This window comes from Idiotropiscis lumnitzeri, chromosome 5 (assembly GCF_059441095.1).
Source record: "Idiotropiscis lumnitzeri isolate Australia: NSW breed Sydney's pygmy pipehorse chromosome 5, RoL_Ilum_1.0, whole genome shotgun sequence".
Lineage (NCBI taxonomy): Eukaryota > Metazoa > Chordata > Actinopteri > Syngnathiformes > Syngnathidae > Idiotropiscis > Idiotropiscis lumnitzeri.
In genome coordinates this window covers 17,987,067-18,008,750 of record NC_142395.1, presented here as the reverse complement: position 1 = coordinate 18,008,750, position 21,684 = coordinate 17,987,067, and the positions used below count along the sequence as shown (strand labels likewise).

General features: G+C 39.6%; 1 protein-coding gene across 2 annotated transcripts in view; it reads right to left on the bottom strand.

Moving 5' to 3' along the window:
* lrp4 (low density lipoprotein receptor-related protein 4) overlaps nt 1-21,684 on the bottom strand; it is an 81,874-nt gene that overhangs the window by 29,062 nt on the left and 31,128 nt on the right. For both annotated transcript variants that reach the window (XM_088296063.1, XM_088296064.1), the window contains exon 2: nt 15,372-15,519. In XM_088296063.1, coding sequence (XP_088152189.1) covers nt 15,372-15,519 — 148 coding nt within the window. The remainder of the gene's footprint in view (nt 1-15,371; nt 15,520-21,684) is intronic.

Below are 21,684 nucleotides of genomic sequence, written 5' to 3'. Positions count from 1 at the left end.
ACAAGTTTGTCAGTGGGAGCAAATGAAAGATAAAGGTGCTTATGCAGCGGAAATGAGAGGAAATGAGGGTGAGCAGATCGCTGGAAAGGTGTCTTGGGGGTGGGGTCGCAGGCCAGCCCCCGCACCCCGTTACAATATCGTCAACACTCGCTAAGCCATGTTACAAACGGCCCCGTGGCATACCTGTTTATAATGCTTTTCCAAATGAAAAATTAAAAACTAGTAAAACTGATAGTTCACATCACATCAGCAACACAATGCCTACCAAGCTTAACTCAGCACATTCCTGCTTAACTTCATATCCGTTATAAGTGCAGCTACTCACTGTCTAATGACTGGCTCTTTGTCATGCGCGGACAGAGCTAATTTAATTACGGCCCAGAGATGGATGAAAGTGGGAGGAGGGGAGCTTGTCTTGCTGCTGGGCTCGCTTGTCAATACCAGATATTAAATATTGACTGGGCTTTGCAGACTTTATGAAAAATGCATGACGTCACACAGCGGGTTAAGCACCATGGCAGACAGGCAGACAACTTGGGGAGTGAATTAAGTGTGTGTGTTGGGGCGTGGCGCTCGTCTCCTGGGAAAAGTAAAGCCCCACTGACCCACATACCCTTACTTGGATATTACATTATTCAAGACAAAGACAAAGACGGCGAGCGATAATCAAACAGAAGTTGCTTGCCCAGTCGCTCTGCATTCTCTTCATGTCTGAGGAATCTGGTTTTAGGCTAAGTTGACGAACATAGTGATCATTTGGCACATTTATTGTGCAGATAGGCTTTTATTTTCCATTAGAAAACAGTATGTGATGCAGACATGTGATGTAATTGTAAAAAAAAATGTCGATTCAGTCTTCAGATGTTGGAAAGACAAGAACAAAGATTTCTGGTTGAATTGAAACAAATTTAAATTACATTACTGAAAACGGCAAACTTGGCTGTGATCAGCAGAACAATGTCGAGCGATAACGTTGACCGCGTGTAAATCAGTCAACCATACAACACGTGTTAACATATGCAGCTTTCTAATGGACAAATAAATAAATAGCATAAAAAGTAGCAAAAAAATGGACACAAAACAATTTAAAAAAAAAAGAAAATAGCTGAAAAATTAATGAATAAACAAAAAACAATGAACAAACCTTCAATTATTCTAAATTTGTTTCCTCGTTTCTTTCATCACTACGTCCTTGACCCTTTTGTTCACACTATCTTACAGTCATTGAAATAGTCTTGAGGTACTTGATACTGTATATTTGAAACGTTTCAAACCAAGCTGATGAAGCGTTGCTAAATTTGAGTTCAAAACTTGACAAAGCTTTAACACCAATCTAAAACTGAACAAAATTTGTCTTAATAAAACTGATTTCGACAGAACAATCAGAAAATGTTTTTTCTCAGGTGAAGCACATACCTTTGCAGAAATGCTGAAACTAATGGAGAAAAAAAAATCCAAAATTGATCATCAACAAACTCCACATTGAAAATATAACGACATTAAACAAAAAATTGATATTTAGAATACAGCGCTCTAACTCTTGCAAATGTATACAAATTTATAAAAGCAACCCCCACCTCAATATAAGGAAGCTCCGCAGGGACATCCTCGGATGGTTGATGAGCTCTCTTGCTTCTTTGATCCCGCTTATCAGACCGATTATGCTTAACTCAGATTTGTTATCAATGCATTCCTCCCTCTGAGACTGACAAATACACACATGCACACCCACACACTCATAAAACCCTCATAACATTTAATGTTTCCCATAGGAGGTGGTTTGACGCATTCCAGGAATCAACTGACTGTATTTTAACCTTGCGCTACAACTGATGACTGCCGACCTGCCATATGAATATGAAACCACTACAAGCAACGGAAAAAGGAAGAAATGATACTCTTGTTAGAGCCACACAGAATTCTTCTACGTCAGCGGTTTCAAACTAGGGAATTTAAGAAGGTTCAAATTGCAACTATACTGATTGGGCAATCCCTCTTCATGCAGCAAGATAATGACCCAAAATGCATTGCCAAACAACACAAGAAATCAGCAGGGGCAAGAAGTGGATGGTTTCAGACGGGCTAAATTGATCTCTACACTCAAGGTGACCTTCCATCATAATCCAATGTCTTCCCAAGGTGTTATATTTAACGTATGTCAAAATTATTCTGTGACCTGCTTTGAGTGAAGGAAAAAGCCAGTGAAAGGCAAAAGTGCTCACATTTGAATTAGGCATCGTTGCGACGTAGGAGTAGGATCATGATTCATCATGCTGCACGCCACCTCAACTTGGGGGTGAAACGCGTCCTCGGGTAATTTGAGTAGCCGAATTAAAAAAAAAAATAAAACGCGCAATGATGGGGATTTTTTGCTGCCTTGAGTACCCAAATGAACACACGTACGTGGGAGTGCACCACTGGGAAGACAGTCAAGCAAGCCACAGCAACAATTACATGTAATGAGGTGAGCAGTCCAACTTTCAATAAACCTTAGCTGACCAAAGGTAAGGACTGATGGAATCTCTCTCTCTCTCTCTCTCTCTCTACTCTCTCTCTCTCTCTCTCTCTCTCTCTCTCTCTCTCTCTCTCTCCCCCTCTCTCTCTCTCTCTCTCTCTCTCTCTCTCTCTCTCTCTCTCTCTCTCTCTCTCTCTCTCTCTCTCTCTCTCTCTCTCTCTCTCTCTCTCTCTCTCTCTCTCTCTCTCTCTCTCCCTCTCTCTCTCTCTCTCTCTCTCTCTCTCTCTCTCTCTCTCTCTCTCTCTCTGTGTTCCAAATGTGTCTGTAAAATGGAGCCTTTTTTCACCACTTTTGGCCACAGGAATGGGGACAAAACTGGCTTGAGAAGATGAGGACTATTTGTCACTATCACAAATGCATTTTTTATGGACACTGTAGTTATGTAGAGAGTCGGACATTTAGAACATTCAGTTTTATACAATGCTACGCAAACTAACGCTGTCTCAAAAAGAGAAAAAAAAGGCTTCAGGATGGAGGTTTCTATCACCAGAGGAAAAGAAAATACTCGCGTTTTTGATTGCAGATATGTGTGTGTGCTTCCAGTAAATGTGTGTTCATCTTTAAGTGGCCTTGAGCAGCAAGTTAATGGCCCGCTCTTTCCTGTAGAGCAGCGGAATCAAGTGCCTCTAATGGGACCAATATATCTGTCTTAAAGCTGCTTATCACCGGGGCTCAACAGATGAACGGGCGAACGAACATCTTCAGAAGGAGGAGGTTGTCGAAAAAAAAAAAAAAACAGATGTAGACTTCTGAGGATGACAGAGGAGCACAACTAAGGAGACGAAGGATCTTCAGTAAAGGTTTTCTTTCTTTTTTTTTTTTTGTCCAGCACATGTCATTTCCTCTCCAGATTACTGTCATCTCTCATGGAAACAGTTCATCACAGTGGAATTATGTTATTCCACGCACAGATGGAGAAGCACAGCCAACATTGTGACAAATATCATTTAAGTGATGTAAGTGAGCTACATAAGAATTGTTAATTTTTCATTTTGGAAGGAAGAGACTGGCTCACATCTAAAGGATAGAACTTAATGAATTGCGGAGGGTCTGTGGGGACATTTCATAGAAAATAATAAAGCTCCAAAACACATTCTTGCACAACTTTCATTGTTATCCTTACAAAGCTATTGAACATGGAGCCGCATTTAATGGTATCCAATTCTTTTTTTCTCTCTCTAAACTAGCTTGTGAAATGTTATACTGAATACCCTCAGTGTGCTGGAGTATAAGCATAAAAGGGGTCAAAATACTGGGAACATGTTTTAATGGTTTCACAGTCCCAGATTTCACATTTTACTTTACTTTTATTTTCTTTGGTTGGTGGTGGGGGCGTCATGTGAATACAGTCATTTTCTCCCCCCCAAAAAAACAAAGAGCTCAATTGAAACGGCAAAAAATGACATGAGGTCACTTGAGGCTGTTGCACCGCAACTGAAAATGTTCCAATGGGAATGATTGCTGCTTTACAGAGAGGCCTGAAAATGCCTCTTCTTTGTCGATGTGATCTCGTCTCCTGTGCTTGGGCTTATTTGACACAGCGGGCTTATCTGATTCTAGACAGTTCTAGTCAGCAGCCAGAAAAACTGGCAGGGCAGAGTAGAACTACCGGCTGACTTTTTTTTTTTTCTTGGCAGAGTATCCAGCTGCAGCCTTTGTGATGGGGTTTATTGGGCATCGGTTCCGAGCCAACCACACAAGCATTCATACAGTAAATTAATCCAGACGCAAACATTTATCAACTTTATGAGTCTGAGTTGCATATCTTGATTTCATCTACATTTAACGTTTGTATTATTAGTATCAGAACAAACCCAAATCCATTGAAGTTGGGACGAATAAAACCAAAATACAATTATTTGAAAAAAAAAAAAATTTTTTTTAGTAATTTTTACATCAATGTTTCATTTAACAGCATTCAATAAGCATTTTGGAAGTGAGGACACTACTTGTTGAAGCTTTGTAGGTGGAATAATTTCCCATTCTTGCTTGATGTACAATTTCATCTGTTCAACAGGGTCGCCATTGTCGTGATTTACGCTTCATAATACGCCACACATTTTCAATGGTCGACAGGTCTGGACTGCAGGCAGACCAGTCTAGTTCCTGCACTCCTTTACTATGAAGCCACACTGTTGTAACCTGTGCAGAATGTGGTTTGGCATAGCTTTGCGGAAATAAGCAAGGGAAGCCATGAAAAAGACGTTGCTTGGAGGGCAGCATATGTTTCTCCAAAAGCTTTGTATTAGTAGTGGACAAAATGTGGACTCAGGTTTTGGGACTTCTGCCGAGGACGATTGTAGAAACAAAACAGAAGCAAATCTAGAGCTGGTCCCCTTTGCCGCTACGACAGCACTATTCTGATTTAAGAACTTTCTGTAAGGCTCAAGAGTTTGAGTGTTTCTGTCACTCTTAGCATGAACTCAAAAGTCTGGAATGCATAATGTGAATTTATGCTGCAATATAAGGAATGTGATGTTTAAATTGCAGTACAACAATGTTCAAATAAAAAAGCTAAAGAAGAAAATGCAAGGCTGTAGTAACCAGTAGTTTATATTTAAGGAAGGTCGGCTGGCTTCATCTACAATTTAATTACACATTGTGCAGAAGAACTGGTCAGACCTCAATCAACATTTTGCCGACGAGTTTATGGTCGCATAAATGCTAGTTACTAATCTATTTCAACACAGTCCAACATTGTTTTTACATATGCTACATTTTTTAAAGGCAATGGATGAAGCAGAGTGCACTTCAGGACAGGGCTACTTTGTGGCAGGAAGTTTCGACTTGAAAGTTGTTGAATCAGGGCGTGACTGTTACACAATTGCTAAAAAGATGGAAACAACCAAGAGACAAAACCATGAGGTATCTACATTACAAAACGAGCAGTGTACCCGCAGGTGTGACAAATTACTCCCGAATTTGTGCACCCAAACAATCTAATGAGACTTAATACCATGGACCAAAGAAATGAAAAAAAAAAAAAAAAAAAAAAAGCAGCATGCACAAATACAGCTTTTGTTGTGTGATTTTGAAACATCTCCTATGCAAACATCCAAGTCATTACATTGCTGGATGAATATCAAGATGCAAAATGCATCAGTCAGAGTTTTGCAGAGTGAAACTGCAAAATAAACACGAGCCTTAAAATAGTGGCTGGATGCCGAATATGACCTACATTTGTGAGCTGGAGAGCTAGGCCTTTCTCTATCAGAGCAAAAAGCCAAAGATGTCAAACTTGGTACTGATACTAGATCATGTCAGGAGTTTAAAAAAAAACAAAAAAACATCTCTTGTAAGATGCCAAGACTAAAACCATCTTCTCCACCCGGATCATGTCGACTGTCGACGATTGCTGTATTCCAATTCCTTCTGGTATTTTTGGATATATAATAACCACTGGGAATTAAATTAAGTTGAAATTGTTTCCATATGATCAAACATGTTTGTGATGCATCGTCGCTCAGCATATATATGACATGATGCATCATATACAATTGTTGGTTAGAAAAGACAAAACTGTGATATAATTTTGGATCAACTATTTAATTAAAAAAAAAAAAATCCCCCAAAAAGTTCTCCTCGCAAAAAATGATCAATATAAATATCATTTAACAACGTTAGAAATGTCTCATTATGATTCAGTGCAGATATTTGGGGTTATTAATTAACACATTGTTGAATTAAAATTCCTCCAATTGCTACTCCAAAATTGAATAGCAGAACTGATAATATTGTGGATAATTACCTTATTTATCCGTCCGTTATCCAAGCTGCTTCTCCTCACAAGGCTCGCGAGCGTGCTGGAACCTATCCCAGCTGTCTTTGGGCAGTAACTGGGGTACACCCCGAATTGGTTGCCAGCCATTGCAGGGCACACAAAGACAGACAACTATTCGCTCTCCCAATCACAATTTAGAGTGTTCGATTAGCTGACCATCCAAGTTTTGTTGTTCTGTAGCTCAGTTGATAGCGCAGTTCGCCGAGTGACCAAAGGGTCGTTGGTTTGACTGTCTGCTGTCAAAGTGTCCTTAGGCAAGACTCTAACCCTAATTTGCTCCCAGTGTACCTTGGCAGAATCTTGCATGGCATCAGCCACCAACTGGTGTAAGATTGTGTGCACAAACGAGTGAATGCCAGGCTTTGTAAAGCTCTTTTGGCACCGTACGGTGTGGATAAGTGCACTTCATTATCATCCAGCGGTCACTGCATTATGTTTTAAAATGAAAACAATATCTTAGCACTTTTGGAAATGGGGAAAATCCATTTTAAATCCCCTCAAACGAGTTTGTCAAAGATCTCCAAAGGTTGGTTCAATTCAGCTCTTTTTATACATATCCCTTTCTTTTTTTTTTGCCCATATCAGCGTCTAAACATGTCTTTTCTGTGCCAGTTTCATTGACTGAAGAGGCCGTAAATACTGAAGGAGAAACGGGTGAAAAAAAAAACAGCCTGGACGAGCCAGGGGTTTTAGGAAAACAGAGGCATGTAGAGGACGAAGGAGAAGGAGGGGGAGGAGGATTATGCTAATGTTTCCAAAGCTTCGATCAAAGCTCGAGACAGAAAGACGTAAAAAGAAAAATACAAGGCATGAGAAGATGGACTAGAAGGCAAACACGCTGAGCCAAGCAAGAAATATTCATCCTTATGAGAAATAAATGAAAGTCCTGGATTAAAATAAGGTGAGAAGCATGATAAGAGGATGGCGGACAGGATGCTGAGATGAGCTGATGGAGGTCTGGAGTGAGAAATTGACATGACAGAGAAGGTGGGAATGGGGTCCTAATCTTCTCCAATCCTGCTTTTGGGCCAGTTGCGCTCCTGCTGTCCCAGTTGCTTTCTGACTGGCGACAATTGCTCAGCGGTGGATTAAAGGACAGAGGGGGGTATTTCTTATTTTTTTTATAGATGTCATTTTCTATTTTTTGCACATGTGGCAATGATTCCAAGAGAAGAAGTTTGAATTGTGAACATTTGTAGATTATTTTAATGGGCATGCTTTACATTAAGATGCCTACTCTTAAAGGGGAAGTTCAATCCCAAATTTTGTATTATGTGCTCTATCCGGCCCTACTAGTCTAAACACGTCATTCTGATTAATATTGTGTTTTTGGAATACGAATGAAGCAGCAAAATCCACCGGTCGGCCATTTTGCCACTTGGTGTCGACCGAAAGTGACATCAGAGTTAGTCAGGGTTCAGGGAACGACAAATCACGGCTCACCTTGTGAATGTCACAAGCCCAAACTCAGTAAGCCGTGAATGGTTGTTACATGAGGCCTCAGGCACTGTGACGTCATTTTCAGTCAACAGCAAGTGGCAAAATGGCTGATGATCATAACTACTTAATTAAATACTGGAATTATGCTTTTGGTTCTGAAGGAACATAATAAAAATAGTTGAAAATGTTGTGAACCTGTGTCAAGCAATTACAAATGTTGCCATTCATTCGAGAAATAATATTAACACGCAATTACGCAATCAAATATGATTGAAAATTACTGTTTATTATATTTCATTATTTATTTAAAGTTACCATCCACTGCTGATATTTGAAAAAAAAGTATGCTAGATCATAATGAAAAAAAAATACCCTGTTACATTTATTGTAACGTGTATTGAAAAAATATATTAAACAAGATTTTAAAAGGAAAAATATTGCAATCATATTGTCTCAAAGGCTAAACTTCTTGACCAGTTTAGAGGCAAAACTCACTAGTAGTCAGAAATGAAATAGGCTAACGTATTTCCAAAAATTAAGTGCCTTTTATTTGTTGTGGTTGAATTTAAACAGTGGTCCTCCGTGAACTTGTGTTAGCAGATCGCAGTAAACCAAATACAGTTGACCACACACACACACACACACACGCACACACACACTTTCCACGTCTCCATAAAACAATTTCTAGATGGGGATTTTACTCCAGCAGTGATTTAAAACACCAGCATTACAGAATGCTGGATCAGTACATTTACACACACATGGGTGGTATATTGCTGCCGTTCGTAGTGGGCTCATATTTATAGCAATGCTTCCCAATTTGTGTGTGAAAGCGGCTACACACCGAATTTTATATTTATCTCCATTTCATTTATGACGCCCCAGCTCGAGCTGAGAGCATTTACACTCTCACATGCTCACCTACTTTTAACTCAGCAGGAATCCAACCACTGCTCATGTCCCGGTTACGTCAAAGTAGTGGAACCAAAATAAATCCAAACACATTTGAATGATGTGCAAGACATCTAGGGAGGTGCTGGCAGCAAGAAACAAATGGTAAAATTGCTGAAGATATATAAATCTTTCACAGTTATTCAGTGACACGTTCGGTTTAGAACATCCTGAATTAGTGTGGGTTGTTATATTTTATTACATTGAACTTTGGAAAGAGTTCATGAAAGATAATTCCGATAAGAGATGGTAGACAGTCACATTAATCAGCCTCAGTTAGTTTGCTTGTTTCCAGTATACTGTGAGGGATTTACAGTTGAGGTGAACTATCGGGGATTTATAATTATACACCATCCTCTAACAACACTCTGTGAGGCACACAGAAATACAGCAAATAATATAAAAGTGAAGGACTAACAAGAGTCTGGCACGAAATGTGGTCTCAATCTGCGCAGGGGCGGGCTAGACTTTCTTTTAATATTTTTCAGAAGCATGCAGCTGGGCGCAGTTTAAAAATTGACATTGAACACGGTTGATCTGATTCGCTTGAAGGAAAACTGGCATGTCTCATTCTCTTTAAAATCAGAGTATGAGAGTTGTTGGAGTCCACGAAGGAACTTGAAGCTCTCAAAGTATGTTTAAGAGGAACTGCAGGCACACCTCCACAGGTAATGTAAAGTTGGCGAGGTAAATCGTGTGTCGTGACTCCAGAGAAAAAAAAAAACCCTAGACAGATGAAACCAAATCAAATGTAAACTATAACAAAGCAAGGCATCTCTCAGATTTAGGGAAGGAGTACAACAGCTTGATGCCGAATCTGTTCTTTTGCATTTTAATTCATTTCAATTTGCTTTCTCATACAGCACAGACTTCAACACAATACAACCCAAAGACTCATCTCTTAAGAAAGCAAACGCATAACTCTAGGTACGATCCTTCCCTCACCTCGCGTAGGTTTATAAACGTGTTGGCTGTAAGTGCATTAACATTCAGTATTGATTGGTAATGGAATGGTTATTCATGTCAGAAGCTTTGAAACACACCAATGAGTGTTATTCTGCCCACATGCCACCAGATTGATAAATTATATATAAAAAAAGAGTATTCATAAACCTTTGAAACATCTGTGTTTAGCATTTTATTAAGGGTTAATGTTCCGTCCTTGAGATCTGATCTGGTATGTGTTATTTTACGTTTGTTTACAGGTAAGGTGGTAACGTCAGCGTAATATAAAAGTGAATTTGACTGTTTCACTACAGATATCTGTGATTAGATGAATGACTTCCTTTTTTTCTAAAAAATATTAATCATACGCTTTCCTTTGTTTTCCTAAATCGTCAATGCACTTCACAGTATACTGAATACACATCGTAAGGCCTTTTCACACTGCACTTAGTTTTTTAGGGTGTTCACTGAGCATGGCACATCTATGATTTGAAGATTTGAAAGTGGCTTGCGGAACAGTCTCCAATGAGGTAGCCTGGAGGATTTTCCTGCCGGTTTGGACAAGAAATAGGAGGCACCTCGGCACCTTGTAATTGTCATAGCTGCAAAAGAAGGCTCTGGCTTTGCTTATTTTCAGGAGGAATTTCGCTTGTGTCCCAAAGACAGTAGGTCATTGCATTACTTTTACATGCTATATTTTCTCCGTGTTGTTTTCTGTACGAGTCTGCCAAGATTTTTTGCTATTAGAATGCTGAAATCAGTGCACCAAGCTCTTTTCTGAAGGATGAGACTGATGTCACAGCAACGGCCCTCCCAAACGGAACATTTTTAGTTTGAGGTGCGGCGTCATAATGACAGACACCCACCATGCGAGTCATGTCGCGACACTGTTGTCTTGGTGTTGCAGCGCATATATATCTGTTAACTGCAGTAAAAAAAAAGGTCTTCAATCATCAACAGAGGTTAGGTTCTATAATAACCTAATTTTTTAAAATTAAAACTACCAATATGAGAGGTACAACGATTAATTGATTATCTGACAACTAACTGAATATGAAATGAATTAATAACTATTTTTGATCAGCAATCATTTACAGACATTGTTTAAGTCCTCTGAATTTCAGACAGATTTCTGTATTCCTTCATGAAAGCAGACTGGTTCACTGTGTTGAATCCAAATAAAACAAGTGCACACATCGCCTGTTACTTTGGAAAACAATGATGAACATTTCAGTCCATTTTCTGACACAAATATCAGTTTTTTAATTGAAGGAATGGAAATTAAAACGTCTTGAGTTTTTTTTTAATCCAATTTATCGATTAATCGACCAAATTTACAGTTTATAAAAAAAAATGTGTTGGTTGCAGCCATGCAAGTGTTACATTGCAAGCATTCATGACAAAAACCTTTTGGCGCAACCTATTCATTTTTAAAAAATTATTATTCAAAATAATAATAAAAATAATGCGCTGAGTTGCAAGCATGCACAATTACATCGGTCATCATTCATTCAGAACTTATTTCACCATTATTTTGAGCTCAATTCGTACAGTTCAACTGCTTCAGACCATGTTTCTAAATATGAGCACAAATTATGACTAAAATCTGAAGACTAATTATGATTTGCAAGACATGCATCCGTTCCACTATGTGACCATCATTTGCCGCCATTTATAAGGTGAGTGCCAGCTGCAAAGCCCATTCCCCATTTTCTGCTCACCTTGAAACTCCATCAACTATATTAGTGTTCCTTGAGTGTCATTTGCACCGTCTTTTACGTCAACGGACTCACATGCCGCTAAAAAGGAAATTTAATGTTCTTCAAAGCCCCTCATCAACTCAACCCTTTTCGCCTCTGGAGTCTCAGTAGAGCGATGAAACTTTATCTGGGGGAACAAGCGCATAAAGCCTCACTTCCACACATGCAGACACACAGCACACACAGAGAGGCACATCTGCACTCGACAATTTCCATGTGATTCCCACATTGTAATTAGATCCAAAGTTTATAAGGGCGAGCTTCACAGAATTCTCATTTTTCCGCATTCCACTGGAGTAATGCAGAACAATAGCCGCTTTCTCTAAAAAATTGATTAATTGAAATAAATGTTCAAGTTCAAAAGAAAGTCTGCAAGCCACAGAATTGTGCTGTTCAAAATATGCTGAGAGGAGCAGTCTGTGTGTTTATCAGTATCTCGGCGTGGTGGTGAGTGTGTGTGTGTTTTTGTGTCATTTTGGGTCTAGACTCCCACGGTCACACATGCCTTTTGTCCCTGCTGAGTTGTGTAAATTGCTTTCTTGAAGACAAAACAACAAATTTTACGCATTAAAAAGGTTTTTACTCTGGTTTATGATCAAATTAACTAACGCACAAGCGTGTGTGACTTTACATTCATTTCATTTCATTTCTTCCACATCAACATGCACACTACACAGTTCTTACCTGATAAGTGTTACTCATTAAGTTGTGATATTTTAGAATATTGAATGGATGGGAAACAGCTTGATGACTAGAACCAAAAGACAGCACTATCAAATAACTAAGAACAGAAAGGCATGCCAAAAGCCTCAACAACAGAAACAAACAAATATTTAATTCACTTTGAACGAGGAAGACGAAAAGCAACAGTAGCAACGTGTATGAAAAAAAGATTACGTCCAAAATGTAGTAAATGATTAGGTCTCACCACAATTTGTTTTCTAACACAGTAGATTACCTGTAGCTTTGCACCAGGCTTTGGCTCGAATGGCTCACCTGCTCTTCACATTTAACTCGGCATGAAACGCAAAAGTGCTTTTCTTTTTTCGTTCAAAAATATATATGACCATATATATAAAAGCAGTATCTGGTATGTAAAAAAATAGTACACTGTACAAGCGAGTTTAATATTTCTCAATATTAATTCAAGCTACAGATCCACTTTAGAAGTTGGCAACTTGGCAAACAAGCCATCTTTACTATAATTGGGGCACAAGCACGCCTGCTTGCATCAAACTTGCAAAGTGGTATGCACTGCATTAATTGTAATTAAGTCTGTGACTTGTTAAAACTGTAAACTGAATCCTGTTTGAACAAAATGCTTCCATCCATTTATTTCCTCACAAGGGTCACAGGTCCCAGCTGTCTTCGGACAGTAGGCGGGGTACACCCTGGACACACACAAAGACAAACCGCCATCCACTCTCACACTGACACCTAGGGACAATTTGGATTGTTCAGTCAATTTACCACGGATGTTTTTGGAACGTGGGAGGGAACTCGAGTACCCGGAGAAAACCCACGCAGGAAGGATGGAGCCGGAATCAAACCCTGCACTGTGCTGAATAGTCAACCACCGTGCCGGTTATGTTTTAAAATAATATATTTAGTGAATTTTTACTCCATAATACTTACCATGGTCTTTTTTAAATCTTGAACACAAGTAAACACTTTTAAAAATCGAAAACTAATACTAAAACTAAATGGAGCAAAATGCTTTTTCCAAACTAAACTGAAACTAACAAAAACTAACATGAAAACAAGATAAAATTAACTATAAAAAAAAAAAACTCAAGACGAAATTAAAAACTAACTATAATTAATAATCCAAAACTTTAATAACTCTGGTACCGAAAAAATATGAGCAGAATGGTTAAAAATCAACACTTCTATTTCAGCTACTGTAAAGTGATTGTTTACCACTGACATACAATTCTGGCCACAAAAACTCCATGGAGGTGGGCTTTGGCTGAGGGCCAAGTAAATGGGCAGTACTGACCAAACTGTGCTAATGGATTACCTACGTGCTCTGATATGTGTCAACTGCTTTCATGCTGCGTCTCCTTCAATAAGCGTCACACAACAGATCAATACGCTACAATCAGACGTACAACTGGCCAAAGATCAATAACACTTAGCATCCAGTCTCCCAGATTCTAACTAGTTTGATATGACAGACAGATTGATGGAACTAGAGTAGCATCACACCCAAAGAACCCACCAACATGACTCTTAAAAGATTTCCAAAGTGGTATCCCAGAGGGCAGCTTCTTTTTCACGTTGATATTTGACATTTTGAGAAGACACCCTGCTTCCAACAATTGGCATGCTCTCCAGAACCATCACTGTCTCAAAGACCTTTCTAAAGTCAAACACATTCTGGTTCAGAATGTCACTCAAGCAGTTAGACGGCAAGGTCACATACACCAATGCAAAGTGCCTCTGCCTGTTTCTGCGCAAAGAAATACAACCCTGCCTGGACCAGTGAACCATTCAGTGTTTCCCTTGGTGATGATGGGACCCATATGGGTCCAATTATACTATTTCTTTTTATTATTTTCTTCTTATTTATGCAGCAAATGGCTGCCCGAGCCCATGCGTTCCTTTCTGGCATTATTCAGAAGTCCAGTCGTTATACAAATTAGCACCATGCAGGGATGAATTAAATTGGTAAGTTAAACATCTGCTAGAATAGATTTAAGTTTTTACTCAAAGGGTAAACAACAAAACTCTAGTCCACGGTTCCACCAAGAAGTTTGTTTCCGTAAATATAAGCATTTTAGGCACTTTGATTGTAAAGGAAAATATGTAACGATAACAAGAAGCTCTATCCCATTTTTTAGCATTCTTACAAAATGTTATTTTACGCTAGTGCAATGGTCCCCAGTGGGTCACATAGATGAAAGAAAAAAAAAACATGCAGTCTATGTTTAGGCTAAAAAATATTTTATATTTTGCAAAGTGACCAGCATTTCTCCGTTACATCGCACTCTTGATGCATGATCCTAATTGCCTCGGTCTCGCATTACGATACAAGCTGGGAAATTGAGTACGACCACGTAAGAAGCCCGCTCCGCAAAATATGCGGCGGGCACCCCAAGCACCCTGACCTATATAATAGAAAAATTGTGGCGTAGTAGTTAGAGATCCACCTTTGACATCTACAGCAGCAATCAGAATAAGAAAAAGTGTTTCACTTGATTTTTGGCAAATATTTTTGCCAATTTAGCACAATGATTGTGACTTAAATGCCTCGTAATTCTCCACAACGAGATATCAGCACATTTTCAGCTGCAGTAGTTGGTGTTCTACCATTTCCAGCTGTATTCAAAACCCAAAAATATCGAGATTTTTTTAATTTATTTATGGTGATTTGACGCACATACATGACCTGAGAACTTGTAATTTGTGGATGGTCCCTAACTCCGACAGTCAGTGAATATCGAACATCAAATGTCAGGTTACCTTTTTCTCACTGGAGTACTTTTGTTTGTTGAGTGGAATAAGCAAAAATTTGCAGTTTTGTGTTAATATTGGAATGTAACAATAGAATGGGAAGAAAGTACAAACCAGCGTTTGAAAAATATATATATATATATAATTTTTTTTATAATGTCAGCTCAAATCACTGTAACTATGTGTTGTGTTTCACTTAGTTGGTGAGTAAATTACACAGATTACTGTCTGGCTGGTATGATGTCACGTTATTTATGAAGCTATTACCATCCCACCCACACAATGTGTGGTGGAAACGCAAACCACATCAGGTTTTTATTTTTATAGTTGTGAACCAAAATGTGCCACTTAATACTGCATTCGAAATTTAACGTTTGAAACACTATGTGTAGGTTTCTTGCTTCTAAAAGTATAAAGAATTTGTAATACCGACCATGAATTATTTCTGAGTTTTTGGCAAACTGGATGTAGAGTGAAACATGGAAAGAATGATAAAGTAGAAAAACCAGTCGTGCAAACTCACTGCATCCATCCTCATCACTATGGTCCCCACAGTCGTTGTCTCCGTCGCACTGCCACTGAGCCGGTATGCAGGTGCACTCGCCAAACGCACTGACCGCACACGTGAAGTGGTTCCTCCCACAGGAACACTCAGCACTGCCTCCAACTCCAACACACACACAAAAAAGGAGATAAATATACATGGACAAGAATTGACTCAGCATCTTAACTCATTTTTTGCAAAATCCAACTAAGAAATTGTATGATTGTAGATTAAAATTCATCTCTGTTCTCTGTAAGATTGGGGAAATCCAAACAAAATTCTTGTATACTTCATTTCAATACTACGTATTTAAATCTCAACCACGAGTAAGGGCTGATCGATTTATAATTTTGGGACCGAAATCAGTCTCAGACAAGGAGATTTAGAGGTCGTTAAAACTGCGGGGGGGTTTTTAAGGGCTCTTGTGCCCCACAATCACGAAGCTGGTCACATTAACCAGCACCGTACTGATTAAAATAAAAAATAAAAATAAAATAAAAAACTGTCACCCGCAGTAATTTATTTCGCTGCTGCTTGAATACTTGGCAGCAAGCCATCTTGAGCCGCAGCAGGACGGACTTTATTCGTACTATATGCAAGTCCGTGCACAGCAACAGCAAAGAGCTGCGTGATGCAGATCATCTCCTCCATAGTGACAAATAAACTACTCCACTAACAAGTAGTGGAGTATTCGCAGAGGAGGCAAATGAGGAGTTGCTAGACGTGCAAATCGTATACGTGATTGAATAAAAAATTACTTGACGGCAAGAGGATTTTAAAAAACTTAGAAAGAACTGCCCCCCCTCTTCACAAAACCTCTTTAGTGTCCTTTCATTATTATAATAATAGCTTTTGTTTTTTTAATGGTATTCCGGCATTTTCTGTCATCTTTGTAAACGTCACTGTACTTTGTGAAAAAAAAAATCGCAAATTAAATAAAAACAAAAATCACAATATCTGTCAGAATTTTTTCTCTTAAAATCGTTCAGCCCTAGCCAGGAGTTTAAAAAAAAAAAATTTTATAGCTTCGTAGAACACATTTCATGACTAATGCATAGAAAACCAAAAACACACAGATCAACTTCATACGCATGGCTATGTTTTCAAGTGTGATGGAACACAGCTTCAGGTAGTTTGTGTCCTCTGAAAGATATAATCCCACATATGTCTGCCAGTTTGAACAAGCTCTGTCATGTCAACTCTGATTCCCTTTGAGATAACATCTTTCTAAAGCAGCACACCAGTTGATTTATTCACATTACCCCATTTTAGTTATTCTATTTAAAAAAATACACTTGTGCATATGTGTTCCACGGAATTAAAGAAAGTTGACAAGAAAACATTTTTGGGGGAAGGACACAATGTTTTGTTGAACCAAAATGCCATTTTGGCAACAAAAGCTATTGTATAATATGTCGCCTCAGGCCCGAGCATTCGGTTTGAAGAAATAAGCGATCTCCATTAATTCCATAAAACACGTGTGTTGAGTTAAAGGAATAAATAAATCTCTTGTTTACACAGCACATTAATGAGCACCTTGCTTGATGAAACCAACCTTCTGCAACCAACTCAGTGGAATACCACAGAATTCATGGATGGTTTTGGATTGTGTGATTGTGAGCGTTGGCGTTCGTGTGTGTGTGTGTGTGTGTGTGTGGTTTCTGGCCCCTTCACAAAGGCATCAGTCAACCCAGGAGGGCCTGGCAGAGAGAGCTCAGTAACCTTCAGATCCCTCCCACTGCACTAAATTAATGGCCTCTTTCTTTTTTAGTCCCCCATTCTTTCTTCCCATTCCTTTCTCCTCGCCATCCCTTCATCACACTTCCCCTAAAGCTGTCCCTCTTATTTCCAGCCCTTCCCCACCTTCTCTCTCTCCCTGACCCTTATTTCCAGACCCCTCTGTCTGCTCACATGACGGAGAAAGGGAACACCCTAATTCCAGAGTTTCCTGGTTCATCTTTTTTTTCTGTGTTGAATATTGTTATTTTTGCATTGTTTGGCCCTTTTTGATGGGTCATGGCAAAGTAAATAACGTTGCATCGCTGTCTGGAAAAATTGCCAACTGCTTCATTCCATTTTAAACTCAAAAGTGGTACATTGTGACTCATTCATAAACGCTGATATGTGATCAGTTCAAAATTAATTAGTTTAAGAAGCCTATTTGGAAGGGTATCAGAATCGGCATGCAGCTGCCAGGCATGGCAATGTGGTGCTTTGAAGATCAGCATGACTAACCTCCGATGCATCCCGCAGATAGCAAATCACATGCCGGCCTGTTTTGAAGAGACACTGAGCCATAACTGTGTGTATAATCATTCATTCACCATTCAGTCTAGAATCAGAATCAGAATAGCCTTTATTGTCTTTATATTTGGTGTACAACGAGATTGGAGAGCTATCACAAGAATATAAAGTGATGACGGACCAGCAAAGTGATGTACTATGTTGCGTTAACTTATGAAATCAATTATCCCATAGACAAAGGATGTTCCATTTCCTGTAGTTGGTGTAAACAATCAAATGTCTTTAAGGCAAATTTCAGTGAGTTTAACAAAATGTGTTTCCAATCAAAGTAAAAAAAAAAACACAACAAAACATATAGTTACCACTAATTGCGTCCATGGATGTCGAATGTAAGAGCATTTATCTTTTGGATTTGGATGAAGACAGCTGAAAATTGTGAGGAGCGGTGATTGTGATCATGTCCCTGTTTGACTTGAGACTTTTTCTTTGTCAAGCGTCAGATGTCAGAATGAGTTAAAAAAAATTAGCAGGAGTAGGCCGAGAATTAGATTTTCAGCACTAACTAAAGACCTCGAGAGCCAACATCAATCTCATCTTGCCAATCAAGTAAGTTAAAACAAAAGTGCTATTAAGAGATGTTTTTTCCAAAACATTTTCCCCCACATGACCTAATAATTAACCACCCACCTTGATTAAAATCTGCCTTGAAGCTTATGAATTGTGGAGCAGTCAGCATACACAGACTTGTTTGTGCTGAATTTCTGAAAATACCACCTCATCACTTCACAAGCAGCAGAACATTCTATACGAATGCTTCTTTCAATCCAAGAACAAATCATGCCAACTGAATTGTTGAACTTGGTCGTCAGGCAACAGCATGGCAAGCGTCGGCTAAACTCTCCCTTCACCTGCTGCTGCCAGAAACTGCTCCGTGTGTTTGAAAATGGAGCTGCAAAAGAAAACAAAGGCCACCGAGGATCCACCACTGCTTCAACCACAAACTGTCTAAACAGCCGTGCTGTGGAACAGCACAGGTGGTCCTCCATTTCAAGTAAACACAACTGAGACCGCAAAATCAGCCGAACACCACACCTCTACCGACCCACACGAAGCTTCTCCAGTTCTACTAAGCACAGGGAGCCAGAGGTGGTTGCAAAATGCAAGTCGGAGATCTAACATAATTTCCAGTTATAATTGACATGTGAGGGATGGAGGCGAGAATAGCGGGGCCAAAACACACAATAGTCGGCCGGGCTGGAGAGCAGGTGGCCCGCACCCTTTGGGTTGCATAAAAAGGCTGCGAGTTAATTAGCCACGGACCGCCCAGGAGACTACCTGGAGGGTCGGAATGACATTTTTCCTTTGAGTGTCATGCTTTGGAAACCGATAAGCAGGAAATAGAGGGTTTTACTGAGCCATCTGACATAGTAACGGTGCGAGATGGGAATGCAGAGCGAATGCGTAATGCCTTTTGTCTATTCTCTGTGTCACCTTTCCGCTGCTGACCACCAGCAGTAAAAGCGTAGCTGCAGCAGACCCAACTGTGTCCCAGCAACTGTTGAGCCGGAGCCATCCTAAAGTAGCCGCATTCAGCTACACCCCACGTCGTCCAACAGTGTTACACCATCACAATGGATCCAAGTGGTGTCCCACCCACTGGCCGAGCTTGAAGGTGGACCGCAGGGGTACTGCCCCCCTGAAATATGCTTGAATCCCCCAGATGCCAAACCAGATAATAGACTTGTGAATATTTTCCACATTTTTTCCCCACATTTTCTCCCTCCGGCCCCCATAGGGCACAACAACGGATGTTTAGCTACATTTTTATTTTGCGGACCATTGAGATATCCTTGGCCCAACCAAGAAAAAACTGTGGTCCCACCTTCATGCTTTGTCAATTTGCAAAACTGTTGACACAGCAATACTTAGAATGCATAGAGAGCCTCTAAGCAAAAAATAACAAATGCCATGATTTACAAGGAGGACAGACAAGACTGTAGTAGTCTTGTATGAAGCGGAAAAATGTGAAATGGAAATATAAGCCCTCACAAGAACAACATATTCAAGCCAAAGATTTTTTTTCCAGCAATGGAACTAATTAATCACCATACTTAAATCTTACACAACGTTCAAATGCAATCGATCAATTTCTTGAACGTCACTTAAGGGGCTATAAAGACATCGAGGCAATTTTGCCCATGAGGCTATCGAAAGGATTAACTAAATGATTCAAGATTTCAGTGAATTAAACCTAAAAAGGGAACACAGATGTTCAGACAAAATAAAGACAGTCTGTTTAAACCAAACTCTCAACATGAGCAGCTACAGTTTGTTGCCAACTGTGTGGCTGGTCCTGCTCAAGTCTGGGTTAAATTTGATTCAAACAGTAAATACTTAATACGATAAAAACACAAAGTCTAAGACAGGCTGACAGGTCCAGGTGAGTTGTAAAGTTAGTCATTGTAACTTTATGGGAAACTGCCCAAACACAATTCCCTTTATACTGCGCATAACTGGACCTCCAGATTAAAAAAAAAAAATATTATTACATACATTCCATTTCCCAGAGTCTTTGTCTCTATTTTAAGTCCAGACTCCACTGTATGACAACATATGGGTACTTTTAAGTTTCTCCAACCCACAAAGAACACATTCACGACATTCCCTGTGGTTCTGTGGGCTCTGCCACGCTGACATGACGACAAGATGCCAAACAGGCCGGTTCCTTTGCTCCATTGGCTCATCTGCACCTACTAATTTGCCCATCATGGGTCAGGCTGCATCAGTGCAGCCAGCCGGGAACCACAGAAGCAGCAAGTTTGAGCCTTGCTGGGTGGATTGTGTGAGAGAGATGCAGAGGTTTTGGAATTAAAAAAAAACAAAAAAACAACACTCTGAAATATCTGGTTTGGGGACTTGGGATTGGATGTAAAATGAGTGACAAAGAAGCTCTGAATTGATGCCAAATGCTCAAAGCATAACTAAAAATCTTTCTGGACAGGCTCATCATCACAAGCTCATCCCTCTGGCTTGCCCACTCGCATGCAACATGGGTTTCTTTTCACACCTGCTCATCTCGGCCTTTCATTGAAACTCTTATCACACAGTGGCATTCAATCATTCTCTTATAACTCAGCAAGACGGGGTGGTTTTTTTTTTTGTTGTTTTTTTTCCCCCCAGACTGCTGTTGGCCGACCTTTAATGCCAGCCAATCTGCAGCCCGACTTAAATGCAGAGACACGCTGCCACGTTACTCATGTGCAGTGATTCATTCAAGCACATAACAGAACGTACGCAAAAATATACTGAGAAAAAATTGTGCTAATTAATTAAGTGCAACTGAAATGTATGTCGTGGGATATCTCCTTCCTTCCCTTGAAAGAAAGGAGAACATCATAATTAGAACGTCAGCGATACATCGCCCTGCTGCTAAAGACCTCATGGGTGAAATAAGGAAACAAATGAACTGAACTGCATATAAACGAACGCACACACACACATATACAGGTACATGCAAATGTGCACGAACGCGCACGATCCATAACTGGCCAGCCGTCTCTGAATTCAGTTCAAACATAACACTGACTTGGCTAGGGATGAGTGGACGGCTGCCGGTCATTCCGGCCGGCACTTTGTTGAGGAAGGGGAGAGGCAGACAGAATGAGAGCAATATGGAAAAGAAAAAGAAACAACATTACAAATAATTCTAGCACAGAGCGAACGGGGATGGTTGTCAGGATGGTGATAGGAACCAGGTAGTTGTGTGAAGGTTATTGTTTCTATCAAATGATTAAATTACTAGCAAACATATACAATATATTTTAGACATGATGACAATTCAGTTCTGAATTACTCGTGCTATAGTTGGTTTAATTTCTCGCACTAGAAGAGGCATTAGCAAAATCTTCTGCTGTCACGTGTCTCACATTAGAATCAAGTGCAATCATAGATGTTTATTGAATTAGAATAACAAAGCTGCATGATCTGTGATTCTTAGTTTTGCTATTCAACTGGTTTTTTTCAGAATCACCAAAATACCCTTTTTTGT